We start from the raw sequence: 24663 nt of genomic DNA on the forward strand, positions 1-24663 counted from the left end.
TTGCAAGTTTTATAGTTTTGTGATTTAAATCTAGGTTTATGATAACTCATTTGAGTGAAGTTTCATGGAAAGAATATCTTTATGTAGATTATTTTGGGGGCAGTGCAATGTATGTCTAAATGGTCTACTGGCCTCTTTTGAATATCTTATTGTCTTTCTGTTACTCTTTTGCCTTTATCAAAAATGACTTGATTATATGCATGGCTTTGTTTCCTGGCACTAAATCATATCATTTTAAAGGTTCATTTACTTTTACATTCCATTAGCAAGTATTCAATTGAGAAGTTACGATAACATAGGTGTCATATTTTTGTTGTTGTTTCTGTGCCTGTACTTGGGCTTGAACTCTAGACTCTTGTTCCACTTTTTCGCTCATGAGCTACATCTCTATTTATGGCTTTTTGCTAGTTCATTGGAGATAATTAATTGTCTCATTGATTTATTTTCCCCCACCAGGTTTGGCTTCAAATTGAGATTCTCAGATCCTAGCCTCCTGAGTAGGTAACACTATCGGTGTGGGCCACAGGTGCGTGGCCCAGAGCCATTCAGATCCTCCTTTGTTGTTGTTGTCGTTAGCTAAGTTAACTGTTGTTAAAATGCGATGCTCAGTAGCATGCAGCACTCATGGTCTTTCTTCTTTATTTTTTAAATATAATATTGGAGTTTTGATCTCAGGACCTTTTATGCTTTCTAGACATGCTCTACCACCTCAACCACTCCCTGAATCCTTTTCTCTGTAGTGTTGCTTTTATTCCTAGTCTTGCTTTTATCCTGGGCTGGCCTTGAATTACTAGTCCTTGTTTGTTCTTTGATACAGGCTCTCACTCATCTTTTTTGTCTGGTCTGGCCTTGAACCCTGAGCCTCCTATTTCTGCCTCTCAAATAGCTGAGATTAAGATTTGCTCCTTGTTTGCACTTCTGGTTCTTTAGACTAGTGTTTAGTTGATATCAAGAAATATTTCAGTTATACTTCTGTTCATACAAATACCTTAATTATTCAGTTTATACTTAAAATTTTGTTTTTCAAATGTTGAATTTCTAAATTTCCTTGTTATATTTGGATTAAATGTGTTTCTACTTGAAAGTGCTACTTAGATCTGTAATGTCACCAATTTTTCATTTTGGTCCTGGTGGCAGCAGGCTGGCAGGAAGTATGAGACACAGGAAAAATAAACATATTCTGTGTGCTAATGGTTGCTAGTATGTGTGGCCCAGGCAAGCTTATTACAGAAAGGAACAGTTAGCCTCAGGGTAAAAGACAAACCATTCAAAGTCAGCAGAGGTTGATGATTAGCTGCTTCATAAGGATGTCTTGTCAACGCTGGCTGCAGAGTAAAGGCTGAAGCAGGAGGCTCATGAAGAGTTTGAAACCAGTTGGGGCTAGACTTATAAAAAAAGGGCAGGATGCAAGGGTACGCTCATACCTGTAATCCTAGCTGCTCACGAGGCTGAGATCTGAGGTTCATGGTTCAAAGCCAGCCTGTGAGACTCTTATTGCCAGTTCATCACCAAAAAGCCAAAGTGAAGCTATGGTGCAAGAGGCAGAGTGCCAGCCTTGAGTGAAAAAGCTAAGGGAGATCACCCAAGGCCTTGAGTTCAAGCCCAAGTACTGCTCCATTCTTACTTCTGTAAAAGGGTTGGAGGAGGGGATGTAGTAACACTTGGTAACTTTTATAAATGGGACTGTGTGAGTGAGATTTTATTACTTACTAATTCATCAATACCTGCAAGTAGCAAAAAGACAGTGGTAGTTCAGAACTTGGTGTGAATACAGGTCTTCCTCAGTATTCTTTTTTGAGTAATGGTAGTTCTTAGCCCAGCCAAGGTGTTAAAGCTCATACCTGTCACCAAGGAAACCCAATTAGCCCCATGTGTTTCTAATCTGCAATGAAAATGTTTATATCTTCATATATCTTAATATAACTTACATATGTATGAATATCTAGCATATATAGGAATATATAACTTCTAGAATGTAAATATGAACCGATCCATGCTATTATTTATTTTATTAGCCTAACCATGCTATTACTAATTTCTAAAAAATAACAGGCACATGTTTTTGAGCAAAGTCTTTGAAAAACAACTGTAGATGGAAGAATTATGGTTAGTATAATGTAGGGAACCAAAAAGAATAAAGAGCAAAACAACTGTGAGATAATTGAGCTTAAATTCATCTGTAAGATGTGGGGGAGGTAATGTGTAGGCCGGGGAGAATGATTTATGACCCAGGTGCGCCCATCCGTGCTGATCAACCCTCTGTTGAATGTTCTCATTAGATTCGTCATCCAGGGCAGACTTGAGCTCCAGGCTGTACAAAGAATATGTCTTTGCTGCACTGATTTTCTTGGAGCTGAGTACAGCCTGGAGACATGCGATCTTTCTTCTGTTCCTTGCTGGGGGGACAAATTCCCTTTCCCCACTTCCTTCCCATAGGCAGTATGTCACATTCATTTTTACTTACTTTCCAGGCTGGCATTGTTTAGGGTTTATGGGCATGGACATAGAACCATGAAGAGATGTTTTCATGAGGACCATTTTCATGAGGAGCATGGAAGTGATATATGGAATCCTTGGGTTGGATAATGCATAGAGATGAGATGGCGGGGGGGGGGGGGTGGGAGTATCTGTCTGTCAAAGACTGCCACTTCAACTTCACGCTCCATTTCTGCTTCATACCTATGGAGGGACTCAGGATGCAGAAAAGTGAGTGTGGCCTGGTGAAGGTACAGAGGTAAGGTAAGGTACAGAGCAGCTGCTCCACCCAGACATAGTATAGGAAACACAGGACTTTCCATTGGCAAGAACGTCTGTCATACACTCGTGTGTGAATGTACAGCTGTGCCTTGGCTTATGATGGGGCCGTAGCCTCACAAATCCAGCAGCAGCTGAAAATGCAACTTGGAAATGCGTTCAATGCACTGGATGAGTCAGCTTCACATCACGGTAACAAAACACCCACCACAGCTATTTATGAAATGAAGAGGGTTTTATTTGTGCTCACAGTAATGGAGACATAAAGCCTAGCTATAGGCAACCTCATGAGTTTGAACCTTTTTTGAGGAGGGGACATGTTGACAGGTGTGCATGTGGGAGCAAGCCAGGAAGCAGACGGAGACCCAGGGACCCAGGTTACACAATTCCCTTTGACAGCACAGCCCAATGACATAAGGACTTCCCACTAGGCTCCACCTTCTAAAAGCCACAGTACCTCTTAGCAGTGCCCTCTTAGGGAGGAAGCCTTTAACAACACCTGGGGCTTAGGGTGGCTCACCCTCATCATAGCATCCCCTAGCTAGCCTCCTGAGGCTGGCAATGCAACTGGTGCTCTCCTGATCGCCTGGCTCAGCAGGGTGAGCGGCTCGCTGACCCACTCAGCAGCAGGAGAAAGGATCCCATCCCATCACAACCCATAGCTCTAGTCTAGCCCAGGAAGACAGCAGAATTCAAAATTCAAAGTAAAGTTTCTCCTGAATGTGTATGGCTTTCACACTGTGGGGAAAGCTGAACAATTTTAAGTTGACCTCCTGTTAGGATAGGGACTCTCTGTGTAGGAGCAAATACCAAAGAAAAATGCTCAACACTTCTGAGGTGCTTAGAAGGACAAGAGTTGGAAAAGCAGCTCAGTTAGAATCCTTTGTACAAAGCCAGAAAATGTGATTAAGCAGTGGAAGGATTTCAACCCGAAGGTACGGAGTAGGTAGCAAATTACTGTTGTACTTTCATCTGAGAAAAACAAAGTCAGGTTCTACATTCAAATCAAAACAGTCAAATGTCTAAATGGCTTCTCTTCCTGATGCTAAGATTGTGAGCTGGCAGCTAATAATGAACTAGTATTTACATAGTACCCATCAGGTGTTAGGCATTGTTCAAATGCCTTCTGTAATCTAAGCGTTCATTTTCAAAACAGCCTTAAGGAAGTTATCATTCATGTTTCACAGACAAGGACTAGAAAATATAGTAGGTGTTCAATATTTTGTGAATGACATCAATAAGCCCAACTATCACCAATTATTTTCTTTGCTTTGCTTTTGATCACAACTCTTTCTCTCCCAGTCCTAAATTTCATTTATAGCCTACGTTGTGCATTTGTTCTTCAAAGCCAGCAGAATCATTTCTATCAAGATCAAGAACAGAACAGTCTGATAAATATAATTAGGTTCTAAATTAAACCATTAAATCAGAAGCTGCTTGGATCTGTGGATAATTGTAAAAAACCATGACCCCGGATCCATCTCTTCTAGCAGGCTTGTTTGCCTGTACAAAAAATAAGAATAAGGAAAGAAGGATGATGTCTGTTTTCCTGAAAGTGCATCAGTGGATTATGAGTTTATGATGAAAACAAACATGTATTAAGATAAACCATAGCTGTTTCTACAATCTTACATGGATTCTATTATATGCAATGTGCCTGTAGGATTCAATTTTCTTAAGTGGTGGTGGAGAAGAAAACAGTGAATGGAATTTAATTAAGAAGGTAATCTTTCATGGTATATTTCAGTTATCACCATAAGTTATTTTAGATTTTAATAAACTCTCTCCATATTCACTTTTTTCTTTCCCCTCCTTCCCTCCCTCCTTCCCTCCCTTGTTCCCTCCCTTCCTCCTTCCATCCCTCCTTCCCTCCCTCCCTTCCTCCTCCCTCCCTCCCTTCCTTTCTCCCTCTTTTTCTTTCCTTTCTTTCTACCTGTCCTAGGGCTTGAATTCAGAGCCTGAGCTTTTTGCTACCACTTGAGCCACAGTTCTATTTCTGGCTTTTTGCTGATTAGTTGGAGATACGAATCTCATGAACCTTCCTGCCCGGGCTGGCTTTCAGTCATAATCCTCAGATCTCAGCCTCTTGAGTAGCTAGGATTGCAGCCATTGCCTTATAGTATTTCTTTCCTATGTCCTGTGTTTACTTACTGATATTCATTCCTAACATCTTCTAAAGACTCTTAAAGGCACAGCCCATCTCAGTAGAATATTTAATTATAGTAACAAAGTACTTCAACTACTGAATATGTCCAAGTTCATAATTGTGCAAATGGCTTTTTAACATCACATTTCCTGAAATAAATGTGATATTCGATTATAAAATATGTCATTTTCTTTTGAGTTAGTTTTGAAGGACAACAAAATGTCCCTACTGAATTATAGAGAGGGCATTTCCTTGACACTCAAAGAGCAATTATCTAAGTTCGCACTCCAAAAGTACTCATAAGGTCTAAAGGGCAGGCAAAGCACATGATGTCATGAGGGTCATGCGTGATTTATCCATCTAAACACGGATTATTATGGTTAAGTAGTAGGTTGAGGCCTTTTTGTGTGGCCCACTGACTGCCAACTTAATGGTATTTGCTTATTTTAAGTATTTCATCATCATTCTCATAAACAAAAGTTCTGAAAAAAGCAATGTGTATACAGTGAATGATCTTTATGAAATATTTTGACAGGGTTACATACACATGGAATAACCAGAAAATAACTGGAGAAGCATGCTTATGAGAATAAAAAAGACTAAGGAGAGTGGCCATAATACACCTTTGCAAGTCACGTCTGCCCCCAGCCCTGCAAATAGTCCCTGACTCCTTACTCACTGTCCATTGCAAGAGACCTGCAAGTGTAGGTCAACCACTGGTAGCGGGCAGCCCCGGACAAGTGTAAAGAGCAGAGAGCAGTGAGATCCTCACACTGGCCCATGCACATGCTGATGGTTCACTCATTTGAACGGTTCACTCATTTGAACGGTCCACTCCTTTGCGGGCACTCAAACGCTACAAGAGTTGCTGAGCAAAGGAAACATCTTAGGTTAGCTTTCCATTTGTACATACAATCCCCATTCCTCCGTGAATTCCTGGAGATACTCTTCCCTTTCTTCTGCTGGCGTGTTGGAGGCCTGCTGCTCATAGAGTCTAGACAAAAGGCTCTGTTCTGGGAGACTGTCAGCCTCCCAATGTCCGCAGTCCTCGGGCTCTGGGTCAAAGCTAGACAACGAAGGAATGCACAGCCTGCCGGTCCGAGGGTCCCAATCCACCAGCGTCATTGGTGGCTCTGCCCTCCCCTGGTCTGGGACCGTGCGTTCCTGCTCCAAGTCACAGAGCCCGGGGGCGTATGAGTACAGGAGTGCTTGTGCCAAGGTTGTCTGTTGCACAGGTAAGGTTCCTGGTCTGGGCCCCTCCTCCTGCACATTTGGCTGGTCTTCTGCAGGCCCCAGGGAGATGTCAGCTCGGATGTCATACTCGTAGTCAGTGGCTGCCTCCTCTGTGGGCGTGGCCGCGCCAAGCCACGCCTCCTGAGTTAGGGAGACCCCTTGACCCCTTTCCTCAACATCACAGAGAATGCCCATCAAGGGTGAAGTGTACCCTAAGTGTTTCACCCACGCTTCCTCCGCATGTGGCTCCCCACTCCAGCTGGGCACAGGCGCAGGCGCAGGAAGGTTGGGTCTGTCATTGATGTTTTCCACTGTATCCTTCTGAGAAATTTGGGAATCATCCAAAATATTGAAGGTGATGATGTTGACCACGATTTTCTCAGCAGGCGTAAAGAATCTTTTGTCAAATTCACTTCCATAAATCAAAATCTGTCACGAGAGAAGGATACATTTTCCACCTTTTTGCGTTAGAGAGATACTAAAAACAACTGTTAAGTAGGATTTATGGTGTCTTAGCAACTCAGGTACAAGAGGAAGGCATGCTTGGAACACATGGAAAACCATGTGGTTCACACATATGGGGTTCAAAATGGCCATCTCCTCCCCTTGCTGGTGACTTGCTTACACTCTTGACTGTGGTGTGTGTGTGTGTGTGTGTGTGTGTGTGTGTGTGGTTTGCAAGCGCTGCTATTGGAGCTTGAACTCAGGGCTTTGGCATGGTCTCTTAGCTTTTTCACTCAAAGCTATCCCTTGAGCCACAGCACCATTTCTAGTTTTTTTTTTTTTTTTTTTTTTTCAGATAAGAGTCTCATGGACTTTCTTGCCCTGGATTGGCTTTGAAAGACAATCCTTAGGTCTCAGCCTTCTTTGTAGCTAGAATTACAAGTATGAGCCACTGGTGCCCAGCTATTGAAAATTGTTAATTCTGCAAAATCAGAATTTCTGGCACAGGGAGAGTGGCAAAGACTAAGAGTACCGCATTCACTATGTATTTGTTGATAAGCTTGCGTCACCTGGATATCTTCCTTTCTTGCAATTACAGTGGAGGTGAAATGTGGGCAGATATGCAAACTGGGAGTATAAAGGAGATAGGTCCTGACCAGGGATGGTTTTTATTACACAACCTCCCATGTAAAAATCATTCTGGAATGAGGCCAGAGAAGGAAATGTATCTGTCAGCTTAGGACAGATAGGGTGACTCTAAATGAGGGATTTGAATTTGAGATTAAAATTTGGTAGGGATATGTGGAAGTTGCCTATTATTTGAGAAGGCATCAGTCAGTACTGAGTTAAAGTTCAGACCTTATTGTCACTTTAAGATAGGACCTTCAACCTCATTCTTTTAAAAATGTTCTAGTTTTAAAAAAAAATGTATGTATGGGCCGGGAATATGGCCTAGTGGCAAGAGTGCTTGCCTCCTACACATGAAGCTCTCGGTTTGATTCCCCAGCACCACATATATGGAAAACGGCCAGAAGGGGCGCTGTGGCTCAAGTGGCAGAGTGCTAGCTTTGAGCGGGAAGAAGCCAGGGACAGTGCTCAGGCCCTGAGTCCAAGGCCCAGGACTGGGGGGGGAGGGGGGGGGAAATGTATGCAATCAATTCTCCTGTGAATCTTTCTCCAAGCTAAAGTCTTCCTATGCCATTAAGATGCTAATTCCAGCATAAAAATAGAAAAATGTACCAACAGGTCTAGCAAAACAAGTGCATGTAGAGTATCATGTACAAATACACATATTTTAATCATTCCCATGGGAAAAAGGTTCACGTTAATCATGTGCTGCTTAGTTCTCTGGCATGTGTTAGCAGATGTTTGGTACATCAAGTTGGTTCCTTCTACTTGCTTGCTTTTCCTGTGCTGAGTGGCCACGTTCTGGGCCCGTGCCCCTTAACTGTGGTTTCCATTCCATCTCAGGCCTGATGGTCTACTCTCCCCTCCTGGACTACCATCGTCTCTCCCCTGAACAATTGCCAGAGCCTGTGAGCTGCGTTTCTGGTTCTAGTCTTATTCCTTTTAAAGTTATCCTAGAACAAATATCTAGTTGGATCTAAGATTCAGAGGTGACTCTGACACTCACCTTAATGAACACATGGCTCAAGCAGTAGAGCACCTATGTAGCAAGTGTGAAGCCCAGAATTTGAACCTACTACTGCCCAAGAAAAAGGAACACTAAATTTAAATTAAAATCGTACTGAGGTTTCTCTGTGACAGAACAAAGCCATACTCTTTAGAGCAGTGCCCTAAGTCTCCTAGTGCCCAGCCAATATCTGCTTTTGGCTGTTCATGTGTGGTCATGTCTCTTCTCTCCCCTTACCCTCCCTCTGCCCATGGTAAGTGTCCTAACGCCTACTTTCATAACCAAGCTTGGCATGAGATTTGATTCCCCAGTGTACCCTCCTGTGCTCCCCCAACCAAGCCCCAAGGGCCTGCTTTTATCTTCCTTCACAATGTACTTTGAAATTCAATGTGGTGACTAAGCAGAACCTCAAGAAAAGTAGGGACTGTGTCATAATTCATCTATATATCGTAGGATTATGCAATCTAACCATTAAGTATGAAGTCTTTTCAAAGTGAAGGAAATGATATCTTCTTGTTTTGTGCTCGTGCCAGACCAGGTGCTTGAACTCAGGGTCTCACACTCTCACTTAGATTTCTTATGTATAGCTGGCTTATTGAGTCACGCCTGGAACCATGCCCTCAGTCTTAGCTTGCTTTCTTTCCCTCCCTCTCTCCTTGCCCTCCTCCCCTCTTTCTTTTTTTGTAATATTGGGAACAAAATTGAGGGCAACATGTATGCGAAGCTAAGCAACTGTTCTACCACTGAGTGCTCTCTCTCTCTCTTTCCATATATATATATATATATATATATTCAACTGTTTAAGTGTAAATCAACTCTGCGGTTAACAATTATATCTGTTGTAGCTTTGTCCTGAAGCTTGCTGCTATAAAAGAAATTCCTGCTGTGCCAAGCACTCACCAAATTGGCTGGGTGTTTCTCTTTGCCAACATGGATATATCGGTAGATGGAGTAGCCAATCACAGAAAAAAGAAACAGGACAACAGATACGGGCAAAACATACCAGAAGATGATTTTAACCTTCAATGCTGATGTTTGATCTGTTAACAATACAAACAAAAGGGAAGTGGTAAATAGTTATGATTTTTGTGAGAGTGAGAGACAGGAGTGTGGTCAAGAGGTTTGGGGAAGAGTCACTATATTTAGAGACTCAATTTTCTCATCTATGCATTGAGAAGGTTGGACTCAGTGTAAGGGGGTCCCAGAATTCTTAGTCTCTCTGACCATAGTGTTACTCTACACTCGCTTTACATTTTGACCTTAAGGTACATGAATAACCCAACTTATCAGATACTCCAACATTTTATATCTAGCTTCGAGATTCCCGATGGCTCCTATATTTGAAGGTGAGGTGTCTCATATAATGTAACTCACAGCTCCTCAAACCACTTTTCTTTGCTGCTCACAGAACTCCATCTTTTTCATGTATTTCATGAATGTATGGATCATCACTAACACACCCCTTGTTGCACTGGTCAGCTAGTCCTTCTAGGGAGGGCTGGAGCTAGGGAATGTGTGGAGAGGGAGCTAGTCCTCCAAGTGAAGTGTGATGACCCTCCCAGGACCTGGTGTGATATAGGCCTGTGTGGACTGAATGTCCATACAAAGAGGAAGGAAAAGACCCAATGAAGAGAAAAGTGTTGAGAAAAGTAGCATGGCCCACCTATAACCATATCATAGAGCTGATGTCTAGGTTCCGTTGTCACTCACATATTTGTTAAGTGTCTGAGCTGTACTTGGATATTGGGATGGTTAACGCTACGTGTCAACTTGGCCAAGCCATAGTACACAGATATTTGGCAAAACATTATTCTAGATGTTTCTGTAGAAGCATGGGTTTTTTTTTTTTTAAAGATGAGATTAACATTTTAATCAGATTCTGAATAAAGCCAGTTGCTCTGGATAATGTAGTTGGGTCTCAGCCAATCAACTAAAGCTCTTAATCTAAAAGACCAATGGCCCTTGGGGAATTCTGTCAGCAGATGGTTTTTGGACACACACCCGAAACCCATTCCTGCCATGGGTCTCTAGCTGGATGCCTACCTTACAGCATTTGGACTTGCCAGCCTACACAATTACAAGAGCCAACTCTTTATTCTCTTGTATCTGTCCATTCTACTGATTCTGTTTCTCTGGAGAATTCTGACAAATACAGCAGTAGAGAAAGGAAGCAAACTTAGCACACATAGTAACTGCCCTAGAGTCTTTCACACACGAAAAAAATCATTAAGTGCAACACAGGAGCATTGCAATCCACACGCACTGCTGAATATTCCCAATGACAATGCAGCAAAGTCACTGTTCCATCTGTTGTTCAGTTACAGACAGGAAACAGAGGTGTCACAGACATTGAGGGTGATTTCCCAGTATGGGAGACCACTGTAGGCTCTTCTACCCTGAACAGGCTCCACAGAGCACGATCAGCAGCAGGTTCTGCATAGTAATGTAGAAAAGACTGCCAGGAGATGTTGTAGATGTGTGAATTCAACCTACTGTAGGCTGCAGCTCAGTCTAGTCCTCTTCATACAGCCCCTGGCCTGAGCTCCTCTTAACTGAGTTCTGATGACAATGGCTATGGCATTTAGTGTGTTTTCTAGCACGTTTGCTACAGTCTAGTTAATAAACTTTACCTGAATTTAGGAGCTTGCTCAAAGAATATTAAGAAGGAATATTCTTTAGGAATAGCCTCAAATAAATCATACACATTTTCTAGGAGGTAGTGTCTTGGAAAGTTATCTCTGGTGATGGCCTAGGTAGAATGTCAGGGCAAGCTCAGAACCGGAATTGGCGGTCTCTTTTACTCTGTCCCCTTTCCTACATTGGTGAGGGAGCAGGCTCCATCTGCTTACCAGAAGTAGCTTATTTCATCTGCAATTAAGTTGTTTCAGCTCTGCCAATGCAGTATATGATTTCCCCTGGAAATTCATTCCTACCATTTGGCACCGAACAAACTGTTTGCACACACAACACTTTTTCCCCTCCAAACAAAAATGGTTTCTTCAATCTGCTTTGTTTTTGCTTTCCCTTCTGCTGGTTTGGCACTTCCCTTTAACTGCAAAGTGGTAGAGAATCCTTCATTTCAAAGAAAAGGTATGGTAAGGATGGGGATTCAATAATAAAGCTTTGAACTTTTTATATGTATTCAGAGCATTCTCCTACTCCTTTCAAAATAGGAGGCCTGAGGGCATACCAGGGAATAGAGCTAGGGCCCCGGGCTAAGGTGAGCATTTGTTAAAAGGGAAAGGCAGAAGAGTATTGGACTAAAAACCACTGGTTGTGGGCAAACCTTAGGATTGTTTTCTTTCAGTTTTCAGAGTCTGAGTTCAAGCTCTCCTCTCTCTATGGACAGAAAGAGTATAAACAAATACCCTGCTCACAACTCCATGATTCTACATAGGGTTGAATGACTTCACCACTAGTGACCCAGGTCAGAAAACATGAGGTGCCAAATATAAAAGAGAGAGAAGCTATTAGAAGAGAAATGGAGGCATGACTGTTTTGCTGATCCTGAAGGCTAGGAAGGCCTGTAACTGGTATTCCCAAGAGGGAGCAAAAGCAGTTGGGATTTCAAGTGTTTGCAGAATAATGCCTTGGTTCGGCACAAGAAAGTTGCTGGATATTTTTGAAGTCCACTGAACTCCTCCAGATCAGTGATTCTAATTTTCAAGGAAAAAAAATATGTGTAAAAGTTCTTCATTGTTATTTCTCAAGGCAGGAAGCCATGGGAGGGCAAGAAGAACATTGGCAGGGGAAATGGGACCATGCTGAGAATTCTCAAGGAGCTGACAACATTCCCCAGCCCTGGCCAACTTCTGTGGCAGGGTCCCAGGCAATACATCCCAGTGGTGGCTGTTTCTACCTTTGCCTCCAACTGCTACCCTTAGATATGAATTTGTCCATCTTTTTTTTAAAACAAACAAACAATTTCCTTCCTCAAACCAGCCAAGAATTTTTGGAGTATACCTTTCTTTTCTAAATTTACTGTAAAGGTGATGTACAGAGAGGTTATAGTTACACAAGTCAGGTAATGATTTGAACAGCATCACTCCACCTTGATTCTCTCCTAGCTTTCCCCTCCTGACTTCCCTCCCCTTCCTGTTTGTATAATTCATGTACAACATAGTGTCTATTGGGTTTCACTGCTGAATTGGGTCACCCTTTGTCCCACCATTTCTGTTTCCCCTTCCTCCAATCAGATAAATTTACATACAAGACAAAGAAAACAGAAATCAAAAACTGAGGAAGAAGGGAGTAAAATAAAACAAAACAAAAAAAACCCCTCCTAAACAGTACAAGAAAAAAACTTCTTGCTTCCATTTCTTGGAGTTCATTTTAATAAGGTGAGAAATCAGAGAAGCCACATTTTGAGAGGTTGAATCTTGGAGTCTTTATTAGAAGGCCAGCAACTGCCTGATGGACTTCTGTCTCAAAGACCAGCAGCCAGCAAATACACTTAACACTGTTAGAAAACAGCCATGAGGACAGAGAGGAAAGAAAGAACAAAAACAATACCAGCAAACCAAACTCATGCTAACTGGAGAAGAACCAGGAGATAGGAGACAGATACTGTATGGCATAATGGTGCCAGTGCTGGCCTGGGCCGAACCAGGGTCAGGTCAGGGGGCAGGGTCACTGGAAGCTCGCAGTCCCAGGCACTGGACTGACAGGTTTAGTAACCTAACAGCCAAGTGCTTGCCCCCCTCCCCCCAGGGATCCAGGGATCCAGGCACACCCATCACCCAGGAGGCTTCGGCTTCACCTTCCCCATCATGAAGACAAGATACTAGACCCTACCATGCACCATGTGGCCAAGATGGCAGTGGACAATCTGATCTCCCCAGCAAGAGGCACCAGAATCGCTGAAAGAAGTTACTTAGACTCAGCCTCCCTACTTCAATATGCACATAGCTATTGAGCCCTTGCAATCCCCTCCTAAGAATATCCTCCTTTGTTTTCTGTGTGAATGGTTAGTGCCTTTTAATTAATCATATCCAGGTGTAATCATTTGCTTTTTACTATCCAGTGGGTTTCCTTGTAGATGTATAGGCACACTCTAATGATTACAGACTAGGGAAACCATGCAGCCTATGTTTCTTTGGGTCTGGCTTACTTCACTTAGTATAATTTTTTTCCAAGCCTTCCCATTTCCTTAGGAATGGGGCAATGCCATTCTTTCTGATGGAAGCATAGAATTCCATTGTGTACTACATTTTCTTGGTGCTTACCTTTCAAAGTACTGACACACTGCTGAGATGGCTGAGCCGGGCGACGGGGCCCGGGGACGAAGGACTCCACGGTGATGCAGTACAGAGTGCTGGGTTCCAGCAAGCTGAGCACCAGTGTGTGGTTGGTGACAAACTGGGACCACTAGGGAGAGAATTGCAAACAGCAGTTACAGCCAGCGATCCTGAACCATCCCCAGACAACTCTAGAAGGAAACAATGGCTGAGACACCATTAGATCCTTTACTATCACTGTAGGCCTTTTACCTCTTCTTTAAAAAAAAAAAATCCAAAACACCCTTTTACTTTAAAAGCCCAGCAGACCATGGTTGGGAATTGATCCAATTTTAGGACAGCTCTAATAAAAACACAGGATATCTTACTTAATGTTTTCCTGTGTTCTTATTGACATTTTTGGCAATACTGGGGTTTGAACTCAGGACTTTGTACTTGCAAGTTCTCTACCACTTGAGCCACACCTCCAGCTCTGATTGCTTTTAGTTATTTCTCATAATGGGTCTTGCATTTTTGTCTGGTCAGGCCCGAGACTATGATGCTCCTACCTATGTCTGCCATGTAGCTGGGGTTACAGGCTTGAACACCTCCCCTGGCTTGCTAACATTAAAAAAATCTTTCGTGGATCATGATTGATAGATGTTACATGAGTAAAAGCTCTTCGTCCAAGTGAAAGGTATTACTGCTCTATGCTCCCGGAGCAACATTGTGCATTGTTAGGGGGGTTCTATTAGGAAAAATCTGAAGTCTATGAAATTGATTCCATATCAGCTTCAACTGTATGTTGCTTAGCATTTTTTTTTATGTACTGTCAGGTCCTGGGTTCTCACACAGAAAATCAAATCATCAGATTACAAGTTAATGGTTTAGCTTGTCCAATGCATGTCCAAGCACTAGCTACACAAGGTGATACATGCCCCATGCCATTTCAGGCTTACCGTTCTTTTTGACTTAGTGTTATACACAGAGATGTTGTACTTCAGATTGGAGTATATTTGTTGCATGGAAACAGTAGGGTCTTCTGGATTTCTCTTCCATTTTTCTGGTGCCGATAGAACAATAGAAATGGACTTCTCACTAGTAGCCAGAGAAACCTTTGGTGGGCCAATTTGTGCTTAAAGAGGAAGGGAGAAGGCATTATCATGCTTAGCTTAGAAAAGGCTGCAACTCAATCCCATTTAGATCAAAGACCTGAATCCACCTTATAAGTCAGGAGGTGCCTCTGCATATACTAAGGCAGGACCAAGTTGTATTTATTTAATTCCTAGTAACATAGTCAATATAAGATCTTGATAAATACAATCAAATGTGTTTTAGCTTTCCAGAAACTTAATAAAGTTGGTGCTAAGTAGCATTAACATAATTTTATAAATGGGAAAATCAGAGATGGGATTAAAGTGACCCTGAACAGAGGCCAGTAAACGTTTATCACAAAGATCAGGAGAATAAATGTTGTAGGCTCTGCAGGCCACAGGATCTGTCTCAACCCATTTTTGGAAATGGTGTAGAAACAGTCATAACTATGTAAACAAATGAACCTGGCCCTTGTTCCAATTAAACTTTATTTATAAACAGACATTGAAATCTGAATTTAATTTTCACATGTGACAAAATATCTTCTTTTTATTTTTAAAACTATTTAAAATACAAATACCATTCTTATTTCTTGGCCTATAGAAAAACCAGAAAGAAGGGGTTGGGTCTTGTCCACAGGCTGTAGTTTGTTGACCTTTAATCTGGGAGAGTACTGAAGAAGGCACAAGGTCCATGGCTGAATCAGCCGTGGATTAAAAGAAGGATAATTATAAAAGCAAATTGAAGAAAGATGATGCTTGAATTGTGAATTATACTCCAATGCATTACCAAGTTCAAACAAGACATGCGCTTTTTTTTGGTGTGGTACTAAGAATTGAATTCAAGGCTCACACTTGCTAGGAGGTACTCTACACTTGAACCATATATCCAGTCCTCTTTTGCATTTTTCTTCCAGAGTGGGGTCTCACTTTATGCTTGGGCCTGCCTATGCTACAGTCCTATTTATACATTCCCATGTTGTTGAGGATGACAGCCATGGGTTGCTGTGTCCATTGTGCTTCTCTTATAGCTGGTATAAGGGGTATACCACCATACCCAGCCATAGGTTGAGATGGAGCCTCAAAAATTTTGATGTGTGAGTTGATCTCGTAACATAGCCTACCTGTCTCTCTCAAATAACTAAGCTGAGGCTTGAGCTCCCATGCTTAGCTGGTGGTGACATTCCATTAAACAGTAAAACAAAATCAAAGGCTGATAGTATTGGCATCTGTCCTTAGTTTTGAAGCTGGAAGAGATCTTAGAGATCTCTTGGCAGAACTTTTCGCTAACTGATGAGACTCTGATGCCCCCCCAAGTAAAGCATGCTGGCTGGCCACCATACCTGCTGGTGTAGACCAGAGCCAAAGAGACACTTTTCTCTGGGGCAAGGTTGTCTATGGAGCCAAGACAGCTACACCAAAGGTCATATTAACTTGAGATCAATACATATGCAACAGGCAGTGACATTACTTACTTTCCAAAAAAGGGTAGAATCGCTCTGTTTCACCCCACTCAGAACAGTTGGTTTCCCAAATGGCCTTAACTTTGGCGTAATACTGGTGTTCATAGTCAGAAGTTTCAGCAGAAAGATCACAGTAGGTCCTGTTGATATGTCTGCAATCAGATTTGCTCAGCCATTTCTTTTGCCCATATCTGCTTACAAGGAAACTCTGAGTTAATAACAAGTGTCCCTAATGTCTTACAATTAAAAAAACCACTCATTATGTAAAATTGAATGGAAGACCTGTTCAGGAAAAACAAAAGTGCCTGTCATTGAGATAAAAAGGAATCTACTTTTGCTCCTGGAAAGTTTTTTTTTTTTTCATTAGCTGTCAGGAACATGAGTCAGAGCTTCTGTAATCACCTTTCTTTCCTTGGAATTGTAATGAGGGTAGTACATTTTGAAAACATGTATAATATTTATTCTTCTTCATCTACAGTAAAGTGTATATGAATTGTGTGATCAATTCTTCTAGTATTTATCAAAATTTTTACTGGTCCACTATGTATATGAGGTCAGAAAAAGTACCATGACATTTTCATAAGATTTCAAACCCAGTAGGCATTAAGAGTTTAGGGATAATTCACTAGGTTGGAGAGCACAAGAAAATCTACATTTTAAGTGATAGTGATGATGACTGGTGACATTGATTTGGTAGTTCATATTAATTTTCTTTTCCTTTGTTAAAAACACAACATCCGGATCTGACATCTGAGGATTACTATTTGAAGCTAGCCTGGGAAGGGAGCATTCATGAGACTCTTAACTCCAATTATTAAAAAAAAAAAAAAGAATAAAGCCAGAAGTGGCTCAAATGATGAGTGCTAGCCTCAAGTGGTAGAGTGCCAACCTTGAGTGACAAATCCTAAGTTCAATCCCCAATACTGGTATTTCCCCCGCCAACTTTCATAGCACTTAGTGAGGGGGGCAATATCTCTGCACTTTTCAGAAGAGAGAGACTCTAGTACGGAAAACATAGGATTGCATGGGAGGCCACTGAAAAGACTGGGACAGGGACTCTGGGGCCAAGAGAAGGGGCATGGCTTAGATGTCATGGTTTCCTGTGGAGAAAGCAATGGGTTAGGAGTGGCAGCCTGGGAGGCAGTTGGGAGAATACTACAGTGGTCTGGATAGAAGATTCAGGGAACTTAGACAAGGGTTGTGGCTATGGAATAAAAAAGAACAACAACAACAAAAGGGAAATTTATCAAGAGATAGGAAAGAGTGATTGCGTGTGTTTAAGCTAAGGTAAATCAAGATGTTAAAGGTGACGTCTCTTTATGCTTTGGATAAGTCAGTAGAACAGAATAAAATTACCAAAATAAAGAACGTTAAAGAAGAGTGAGTGGGAAATGGAGAAGGGTGGGACAGGAGGAGAGAAAGGTGAGTCTCACGTTGACACCTTGCTCTTGAGGTGTGTATGGAATACCCAAATGCAGATGCTCAGTGAAGGGCTGCTGCCGGAGAGGTGAAAGTGGAAGGAAGCAGTTGGGGCATCAACGATGTAATCTACGCATCAAAGGCATCATAGGCAAGAATGAACTTATCTATGGATATAAAGCAAAGCCTGTGCTCAAACTGCAGGAACATAAAGATGTGAAGAACGGGTACAAAATCGAGTTGCAAACAGCAGCTACAGGTGGGGAGGGGTAGAGGGGAGAAAAACAGCTCTCACAAAAGTATATTTTGATAAAGGGAATATGGCAACCTCCACAGTTTGAGGAGGTCTTCCTTATTCAGGATGTGGCAACAGTTCCGAATGCAAACTTTTTTTGTGTGTGTGACTCAGCTCACATACATACATAAATCTCACATATATACATACATCTCATATACATATATCTAACATACAAAAACCAAGGTTTCACAAGAGAATACCCAAGCTTTGCTACATGCTACATGGCTGGTTATTTTCTATTCCATACCTCTCCACATTATTCCACTCCTTTCCATTAGCCATAATGCTAGTCGTACTAAGTCACTCCAAATTGATTTCTTGACCCACCAATACATTTGACCTTGTGGTTTGACCTCCCCTCCTCATACTTTTCTCAATCTGTCAACAGAAGGGTACCTTCCCAGGAGAGCTGCTGACAAAGGAGAAAATGCTCTTTTCTAGATTTGGAATGAAAGATAGCAAATGAATCATAGAACAACTATTCTACTAATAACATTTACACGAGACAAAAAGAAGTCTTGAGGGACCTCGGTGTCTGTTTCTGTAGATGTGCTAGCCCTTGCCCATCATGCTTTGAGACAGTGCTCAGGATTGCAAACTTGAACTCACTGAATTACATAATGATCCTAGGAAGTAGTTCCCATTATTTTCATTCTGCTTTACAGGTAGCAAATTGGAGCTCAGCAAGACTAAAGGGTCCATTCAGATTCACATGACTATTAAAGACTTATCTGCGTTCAGAACCACCTTTCTCTGACACCAAAGTTCGTGCTTTTGGCAGGGCCCATTACTGTCTGCACTAAATACTTTGGGTGGATATAATTTAAACTTTCATTAAAATATCCCTTTTGAAACAAACTACTCAAATATACAGAAATACATGGCCTTCCCAGGCTCATCTGGCTCACTTGACAGCCTGGCCAGAGACAGGGCTGGCTGACTTCACAGCAGCACTGGGAAACTTCTGGCCCTGGAATTGGGGGGCCTGGGTCCTTACTGCTCACCTTCCATACCCAGGGGCACCAGCACGGTCACCAGTCAAGCTTCCTTTTAGGTATTGTTATAATCTAAATTATTTGCTCTCACAGAGCAGTAATGATTCTAAGTCTTTTATAAAACATATAAAAATGTAAATGATAGAATAAGCTGTTTGCGCCATCTAATAAATAAAGAAGAGAGGGTGCTCAGAAGCCATTTATTTTCTTTGGCAAAGTTGGGCTCACTTTCCTTAAAATACCATCTCCTGAGAAACTCCTGATCACCCAGATGGGGTTCATGTAAATGAGTCATAATGGACAGCCCTAAAGCCTTTCACTGACTTCATTTTTATCTCTCTTTCAAAGACTACCCCCCACCCCTTGCCACTAATTTGATCCGGTGCCAGTGGCTCATGTCTATAACCCTAGCTACTTAGGAGGCTGAGATCTAAGGACTGTAGTTTAAAGTTAGCCTGGGTAGGAAAGTACATGAGACTCTTTCATCAACTCTATCACTCTCTCTGTTGGGGAGTGATCTGACTTCAGGGTTTGGGCTGCTGGAGGCTTCTTCGTCCTTGGAAGGTCATGACTTTCCCAAGCTGCCTCCTAGCCACAGTTAATTTCCTCTCCTGTACCTGTCTCTTTGCAGGCTTCTTTCTGAGCTGTGACAGGGACCCCTAAAATAAATAGGCCACTTGACTCTCACTTCAATTTTACCTCCTCCTTCTCTGACATTCTCCAACACCAAACTATAGCTGTATGTGAACATTTTCTCAGTCTCTGGTGGTAGAGATGCTAGCAGTACACACTCTTAATTGTTAGGTGAGCCTCTTAGCCCCAAAGTACTTATTCTTGTGAAATTTTTTTTTTTTTTTTTTTTTTTGCTGTTCGGACTCATGAAGGCCCTGGGTAGCTATCAACTTCTGCACTTGTTTTACTTTGGATTCTACAGTTATTGGTTGAGTTGCATCACTTAGTGGTATGGGCTGAAGCCATTTCTCTTGTTTTTTGGGGAGATAGACATTGCCTATCTGTCCTAAATTCTTTCTCACCTGCAATGAGTTTTGAAGAAGAGCTGAAAAGTCAAAATGTAGGACCAAATTATGACACAGAATTCTGCACTGTTTTACTTACTCTAAAACTCCAATAAGCCTGCAGGGGTGGGTAAACTGCCTTGCTGCTTAGCCAGTGAATAACATTCTGACCATCTTCTTTTATCCATTTAAATAACTTCTCCTGACCGAACTCATAAGAAAAGTGCCAAGAAAAGTTAAGATAAAATATCCCAAGCTTTTCCAACCTCACGACTATAAATATTGGTTTATCTTTGCATAACAGACAAGAGTATGGCTCTCATGTTTATAAAATAGAATGAAAAGAAACCAACTTACATGAAATATTGGACAGTATAGGTAAGTTCAATTCCATGTAGACCCTCTGGTGAATTCCACTGTAAAACATTCTTCATGTTAATGGAGAAGAAGGTGATATTTGTAGGTTTCGGCACCCCACTAGAAACACAGGGCACTGAAAAAGAAGTAGAGAGGATCTATGGACTAAGTGGAAAAAAAGGAAAATTCTATCCCTGGAGTACATAGCTGTTCTCCAAAGATGGCCCCCCAAAACCATGTCTTCCCAAGCTCAGGCTGCGTACTTGGCTCCATTTGGAACCCCAGCTGGCTGTGGATCACTTGCACAAGAGCATGTGGCATAAGTGACTCTGGGATTAAGCCGGGAGGTGGTTGAAAGCTTCCACTTTGGTGTCTTTGAGAGCCCTGAGTTGCCATATAAAACAGCAGCTATGTTGCTGGAGAGACTGTGGCAGGAAGTCAGGTGAAGGAGAGGCTCAGTGGTCCCAGTGTCCCATCTGAGTCCAGCCTTTCCATTAAGGGGCCTGGATGCAGTTACTGTGGTTGTTCCAGCCTCTTTATATGAAGGCCAAAGTGAGACTAGCAGAATGATTGCCCCAAATCCCTAAGTTTTGGGGTAATTTGTTATGTACCAACAGATAACTGCACAAGCCTATGTTTCAGAACTAGACATAAAATCTGGGATCCTGCACAGGAGACTGTACTCCTCAAACAACCCCCTACATGACTTGCCTTCTCGCCTGTAAAGTGGGGACCATAATTCCAACTGCCCACCACCTCCTAGACTGGAGGCCCGTTTTGAAGAACAAGGCAGAAAAATATGCTGAATTTTTGTGAGTCGCATGTGGATGTTATTCAAATCCAGCAGTTATCGAGAAGCTTGGGATAATTTTTGGTATTTGTACACCTGAATAGATAAAATAAATTGAACTTACATGGTTATGAAAAAGAAAATTGGGAATAAATGCTTCTGAAAAACCAAAGTTCAGAGTTCTGAATGGGAGGCTAGATTTGAGTTGGATTTATTAACTTATACAATAAAGTTAGATAAAACACCAGGCAGAGGGTACTTGAAAGGGGTAGATGAGTGAAGAGGAGAAGAAGGGGAAAATGCAGACAAGAATTCAATGTATATCCTACAAAATTAAGAAGAGTAAAGGAAGGGGTAGGTAGGAAGAGATGAGTAAGAATGTTGAAAGAGGTGACATTGGCGATGATATTATATTCACAAACTGCTTTGTTAAATGGCAACTCCTTTGTACAACTATTTTTAAAAAGGTAATAAAAATTATACAAAAGAGAATCAGTGAGATGAAACAGTTCAGTTAAATATTGCTGTCTATATAATTGCACTGTAAGGAAAACTGTGTCCTAGAAGACCAATTTGTAGAAATTCTCTAGAAGAAATGATAAAGAATTGAACAACTATCAAAACATTAGAAAAGGAAATGGAGGATATATATATGTGTATATGTATGTATTAAAATAAGATAGGTTGAAAATATGGGAAAAATATTTTATTTTTAGCTGGTCATGGGACTTGAACTTTGAGTGCTGTCCCTGAGCTCTTCGGGCTAGTGCTCTACCACTTATGCCATAGTGCCACTTCATACACACACACACACACACACACACACACACACACACACACACTAAAAGATGCTAGATTGATCCTTTTTTTTGGTTGTTTTTTTGCTGTCCCAAAGATGGATCCAAGCCCTTGATTATGCTATATAAGCATTCTGCCACTGAGCCACTCTTACAACCAAGGATAATGCTTGAATTAAAAAGAATAAAAACAGTTTTGTAAGAAATATATGAATCAAAATATTAATGTAAAACACTGGAGAGATCAAAGCTCCCAAGTAATAATCAACCTGATTTTATGAATAACACATCTTTCCCATATGCATATTCTATAACTAGAATACCAGAAAATCCATAGTCTTGATATTGCAAATAGAAACTTAGGATAAAATTTAGCTCAGTGCTGAGTCCATTCTTGCTTGGCTAAGACCTATAATTCTTATTTAAATTAGAGGGAACTAATGTCAGAGAAAGGAATTAACTTGGAGCATGGGGTAATCCTTTGATAATATTAGAGATATATGAAGTATTGTATTACTGCAAGACAAATAAAAAAGAAAGAATGATTTTAGAATTAAACTTTGCAATATGATCCAGATTCTGAGCAAAAGAAGCTCTTAATATCTAGGTGGTTGAGCCTTTGTGAATGTGTGTGTGTGTGTGTGTGTGTGTGTGTGTGTGTGTGTGTGTGTGTGGTTTAGTTGTACTGTTTCCTGCATTTTACCTTGATTATTTTTTTTTTAAAAAGAGAGTTCTTAGTTTAATTTAATTAAATTAATTTACTTATTTTGGTGCTTATCCTGGGGCTTGAACTCAGGGCCTGGGTGATGTCTCTGAGTTTTTTTTTTTCCCCCTCAAGGCTAGTGGTCTACCACTTGATCCACAGCTCCACTTCCAGCTTTTTGGTGGTTAATTGGAGAAAAGAGTCTCAGGGACTTTCCTACCTGGGCTGGCTTTGAAATGCAATCCTCAGATCTCAGCCTCTTGAGTAGCTTAAGGTTACAGGGGTGGCCACAGGCCCAGCCTCAGTTTTAAGAAGAAAGTGAGATACTCAAACAGAAACATGGTCAGCTCATTTGCTCACTGCTGTTCAGCATGAGTGTGGTATGTGTGTGGTACGAGTAGAGAGTCTCCAAAGGCTACAGCCTGTTGTATGTCTTTGATTTTGATTCTTCTAGCTTTTGGGATGCATGCATCACATATTAATTAGTACTGGCACATTCTGGAAACCATACAAGCCAATCATTTGCAGTAATTCAATACTGCTTTGTGTTATTACTAGGTCCTAATTCTTTTTTAATTTTTTCAGTCACACTTTGTTTTTAAAATTGGGTCAATATAAACCTGTTCAAAATGTGGTCCTAGTTTTTTTAAACCATATTTTTGAAGTCAGCACTGAAAACTAATAATTTTCAACCCTTCAACAAAAAAGAACACTAAAATTGTTCTAAAGCCTTATGATCTCTGTAGGTTTAAAATACAGCTCCACATTTATTTATTTATTTATTTATTGCCAGTCCTGGGCCTTGGACTCAGGGCCTGAGCACTGTCCCTGGCTTCTTTTTGCTCAAGGCTAGCACTCTGCCTCTTGAGCCACAGCGCCCCTTCTGGCCATTTTCTACATATGTGGTGCTGGGGAATCAAACCCAAGGCTTCACGTATATGAGGCAAGCATTCTTGCCACTAGGCCATATTCCCAGCCCCCACATTTTTAGATGATCCTAGGATAGGCAGAATCGTTAGCATCTTGCAGGAAATAAAATAAAAGTAGCTAGTGCATTATAATATCATAGAGGGAGACATGACTTTTTGGAACTGATAAGGAGATGGAATGTTCTGGATTGTTGCAACATGAATTTGGAGATAGAAATCATAAGTAGTCTTAGATATTAGAATCGACATATATTTTCCCAATGTTAAATCTACACAGATATTATCTTCTACAGCATTTATTTCTTCTCTCTCTTTTTCCTTCCTTCCTTTCTTCCTTCCTTCCTTTTCCTTCTTCCTGACAGTACTGTCATTTGAACTCAAGTTCTTACACTTGCTAGGCTGCTCTTCCACTTGAGCCATACCTCCGGCCCTGCTTTTTTCTGATTACTTTGGTGATAGAGTCTCACAAACATTGGTACCCAGGCTGGCTTCAAATTGTGATCGTTTGGATCTCAGCCTCCTGAGTAACTAGGATTACAGGTGTGAGCCATTGGTGGCTAGTGGATTAATGTTACTTTTTCATTGCCTCAGCAGAAAAGCATATGAGATTTGGATAGTCTCTTCAATGAATCAGGTGTTATCTAGTGGCAGGCTTATAATGAGCAAAGTAGGCCAAATCTTGTCTCTGCATCTCACCAGGATACACAGTATACTCTCCTCGTGACACAGTCTGATTATTTCCCAGCCCCCTTCCTTGCCCTTTTATTAAATCAGAGCAAATTAAGCCATTATAGTCATTTGCTTTGATTTAGGCACAGGCCACTTTGTCTCTTGTTTAGTAAATATTTTATTTCAAAAATAGATCTTGATTACTTTCAGTGGGTCGGCAGTAACTTGACTATCTGTATTAGTTTTAATTTTTTTTTGTTGGACATGTTTCACCTTAGCCTTGAACTCATGGCTAGCTCATGGTAGAGTACAATATAGTCAATCCCACCTATGACTAACTAGGAAAACCTTAACGCTGAGGGCACCACACCCAACTTGGCCCAGGAAAGTCTCCAGATTCCCCAGTCATTGAAAAACCTGGGAAAGAGTCTGGATATTTTAAAGTCACCAAGAAGGTAAAGAAGCTGTCAGCAGGGGGCACCATGACTCTGCATATTCCCTATGATGGGGAGAAAAGACTGGATGGGAGCTAGAACAGAAGGGGAAGGTGAGCCCCTGAAGTAACCCCAGAGGGGGAGGAGCTTGGGCCAGGGTGCTGGCTTGGAGACAGCCATGGGCTGGAGCAGAGCCTAAGAAGCAGAGCTGCACCTCGCTCTGAGCTGCTGTGCTGGGGACACTAAGTGAAGAGAAGATGATTTGTCAAGGAA

General features: G+C 41.5%; 1 protein-coding gene and 1 long non-coding RNA gene across 3 annotated transcripts in view; one reads left to right on the forward strand and one right to left on the reverse strand.

Moving 5' to 3' along the window:
* Nucleotides 1–1360: 1360 nt before the first annotated feature.
* On the forward strand, nucleotides 1361–8829 carry LOC125357331. The gene is made up of 3 exons (XR_007212126.1): nucleotides 1361–1373; nucleotides 1735–1744; nucleotides 8298–8829. It is a non-coding gene; the product is annotated as an uncharacterized LOC125357331 (long non-coding RNA).
* Il20ra (interleukin 20 receptor subunit alpha) overlaps nucleotides 5718–24663 on the reverse strand; it is a 29708-nt gene continuing 10762 nt past the window's right edge. Inside the window, exons 2-7 of one of the 2 annotated variants that reach the window (XM_048354167.1) lie at nucleotides 20069–20204; nucleotides 15996–16174; nucleotides 14386–14561; nucleotides 13436–13577; nucleotides 9111–9250; nucleotides 5718–6562 (exon numbers count right to left, since the gene is read on the reverse strand). In XM_048354167.1, coding sequence (XP_048210124.1) covers nucleotides 5792–6562; nucleotides 9111–9250; nucleotides 13436–13577; nucleotides 14386–14561; nucleotides 15996–16174; nucleotides 20069–20204 — 1544 coding nt within the window. In that variant the 3' untranslated portion in view covers nucleotides 5718–5791. Of the gene's footprint in view, nucleotides 6563–9110; nucleotides 9251–13435; nucleotides 13578–14385; nucleotides 14562–15995; nucleotides 16175–20068; nucleotides 20205–24663 lie in introns of those variants that run through there. The other variant, XM_048354168.1, reaches the window with a different exon arrangement.

The sequence above is a fragment of the Perognathus longimembris genome, chromosome 9 (assembly GCF_023159225.1).
Source record: "Perognathus longimembris pacificus isolate PPM17 chromosome 9, ASM2315922v1, whole genome shotgun sequence".
NCBI lineage: Eukaryota > Metazoa > Chordata > Mammalia > Rodentia > Heteromyidae > Perognathus > Perognathus longimembris.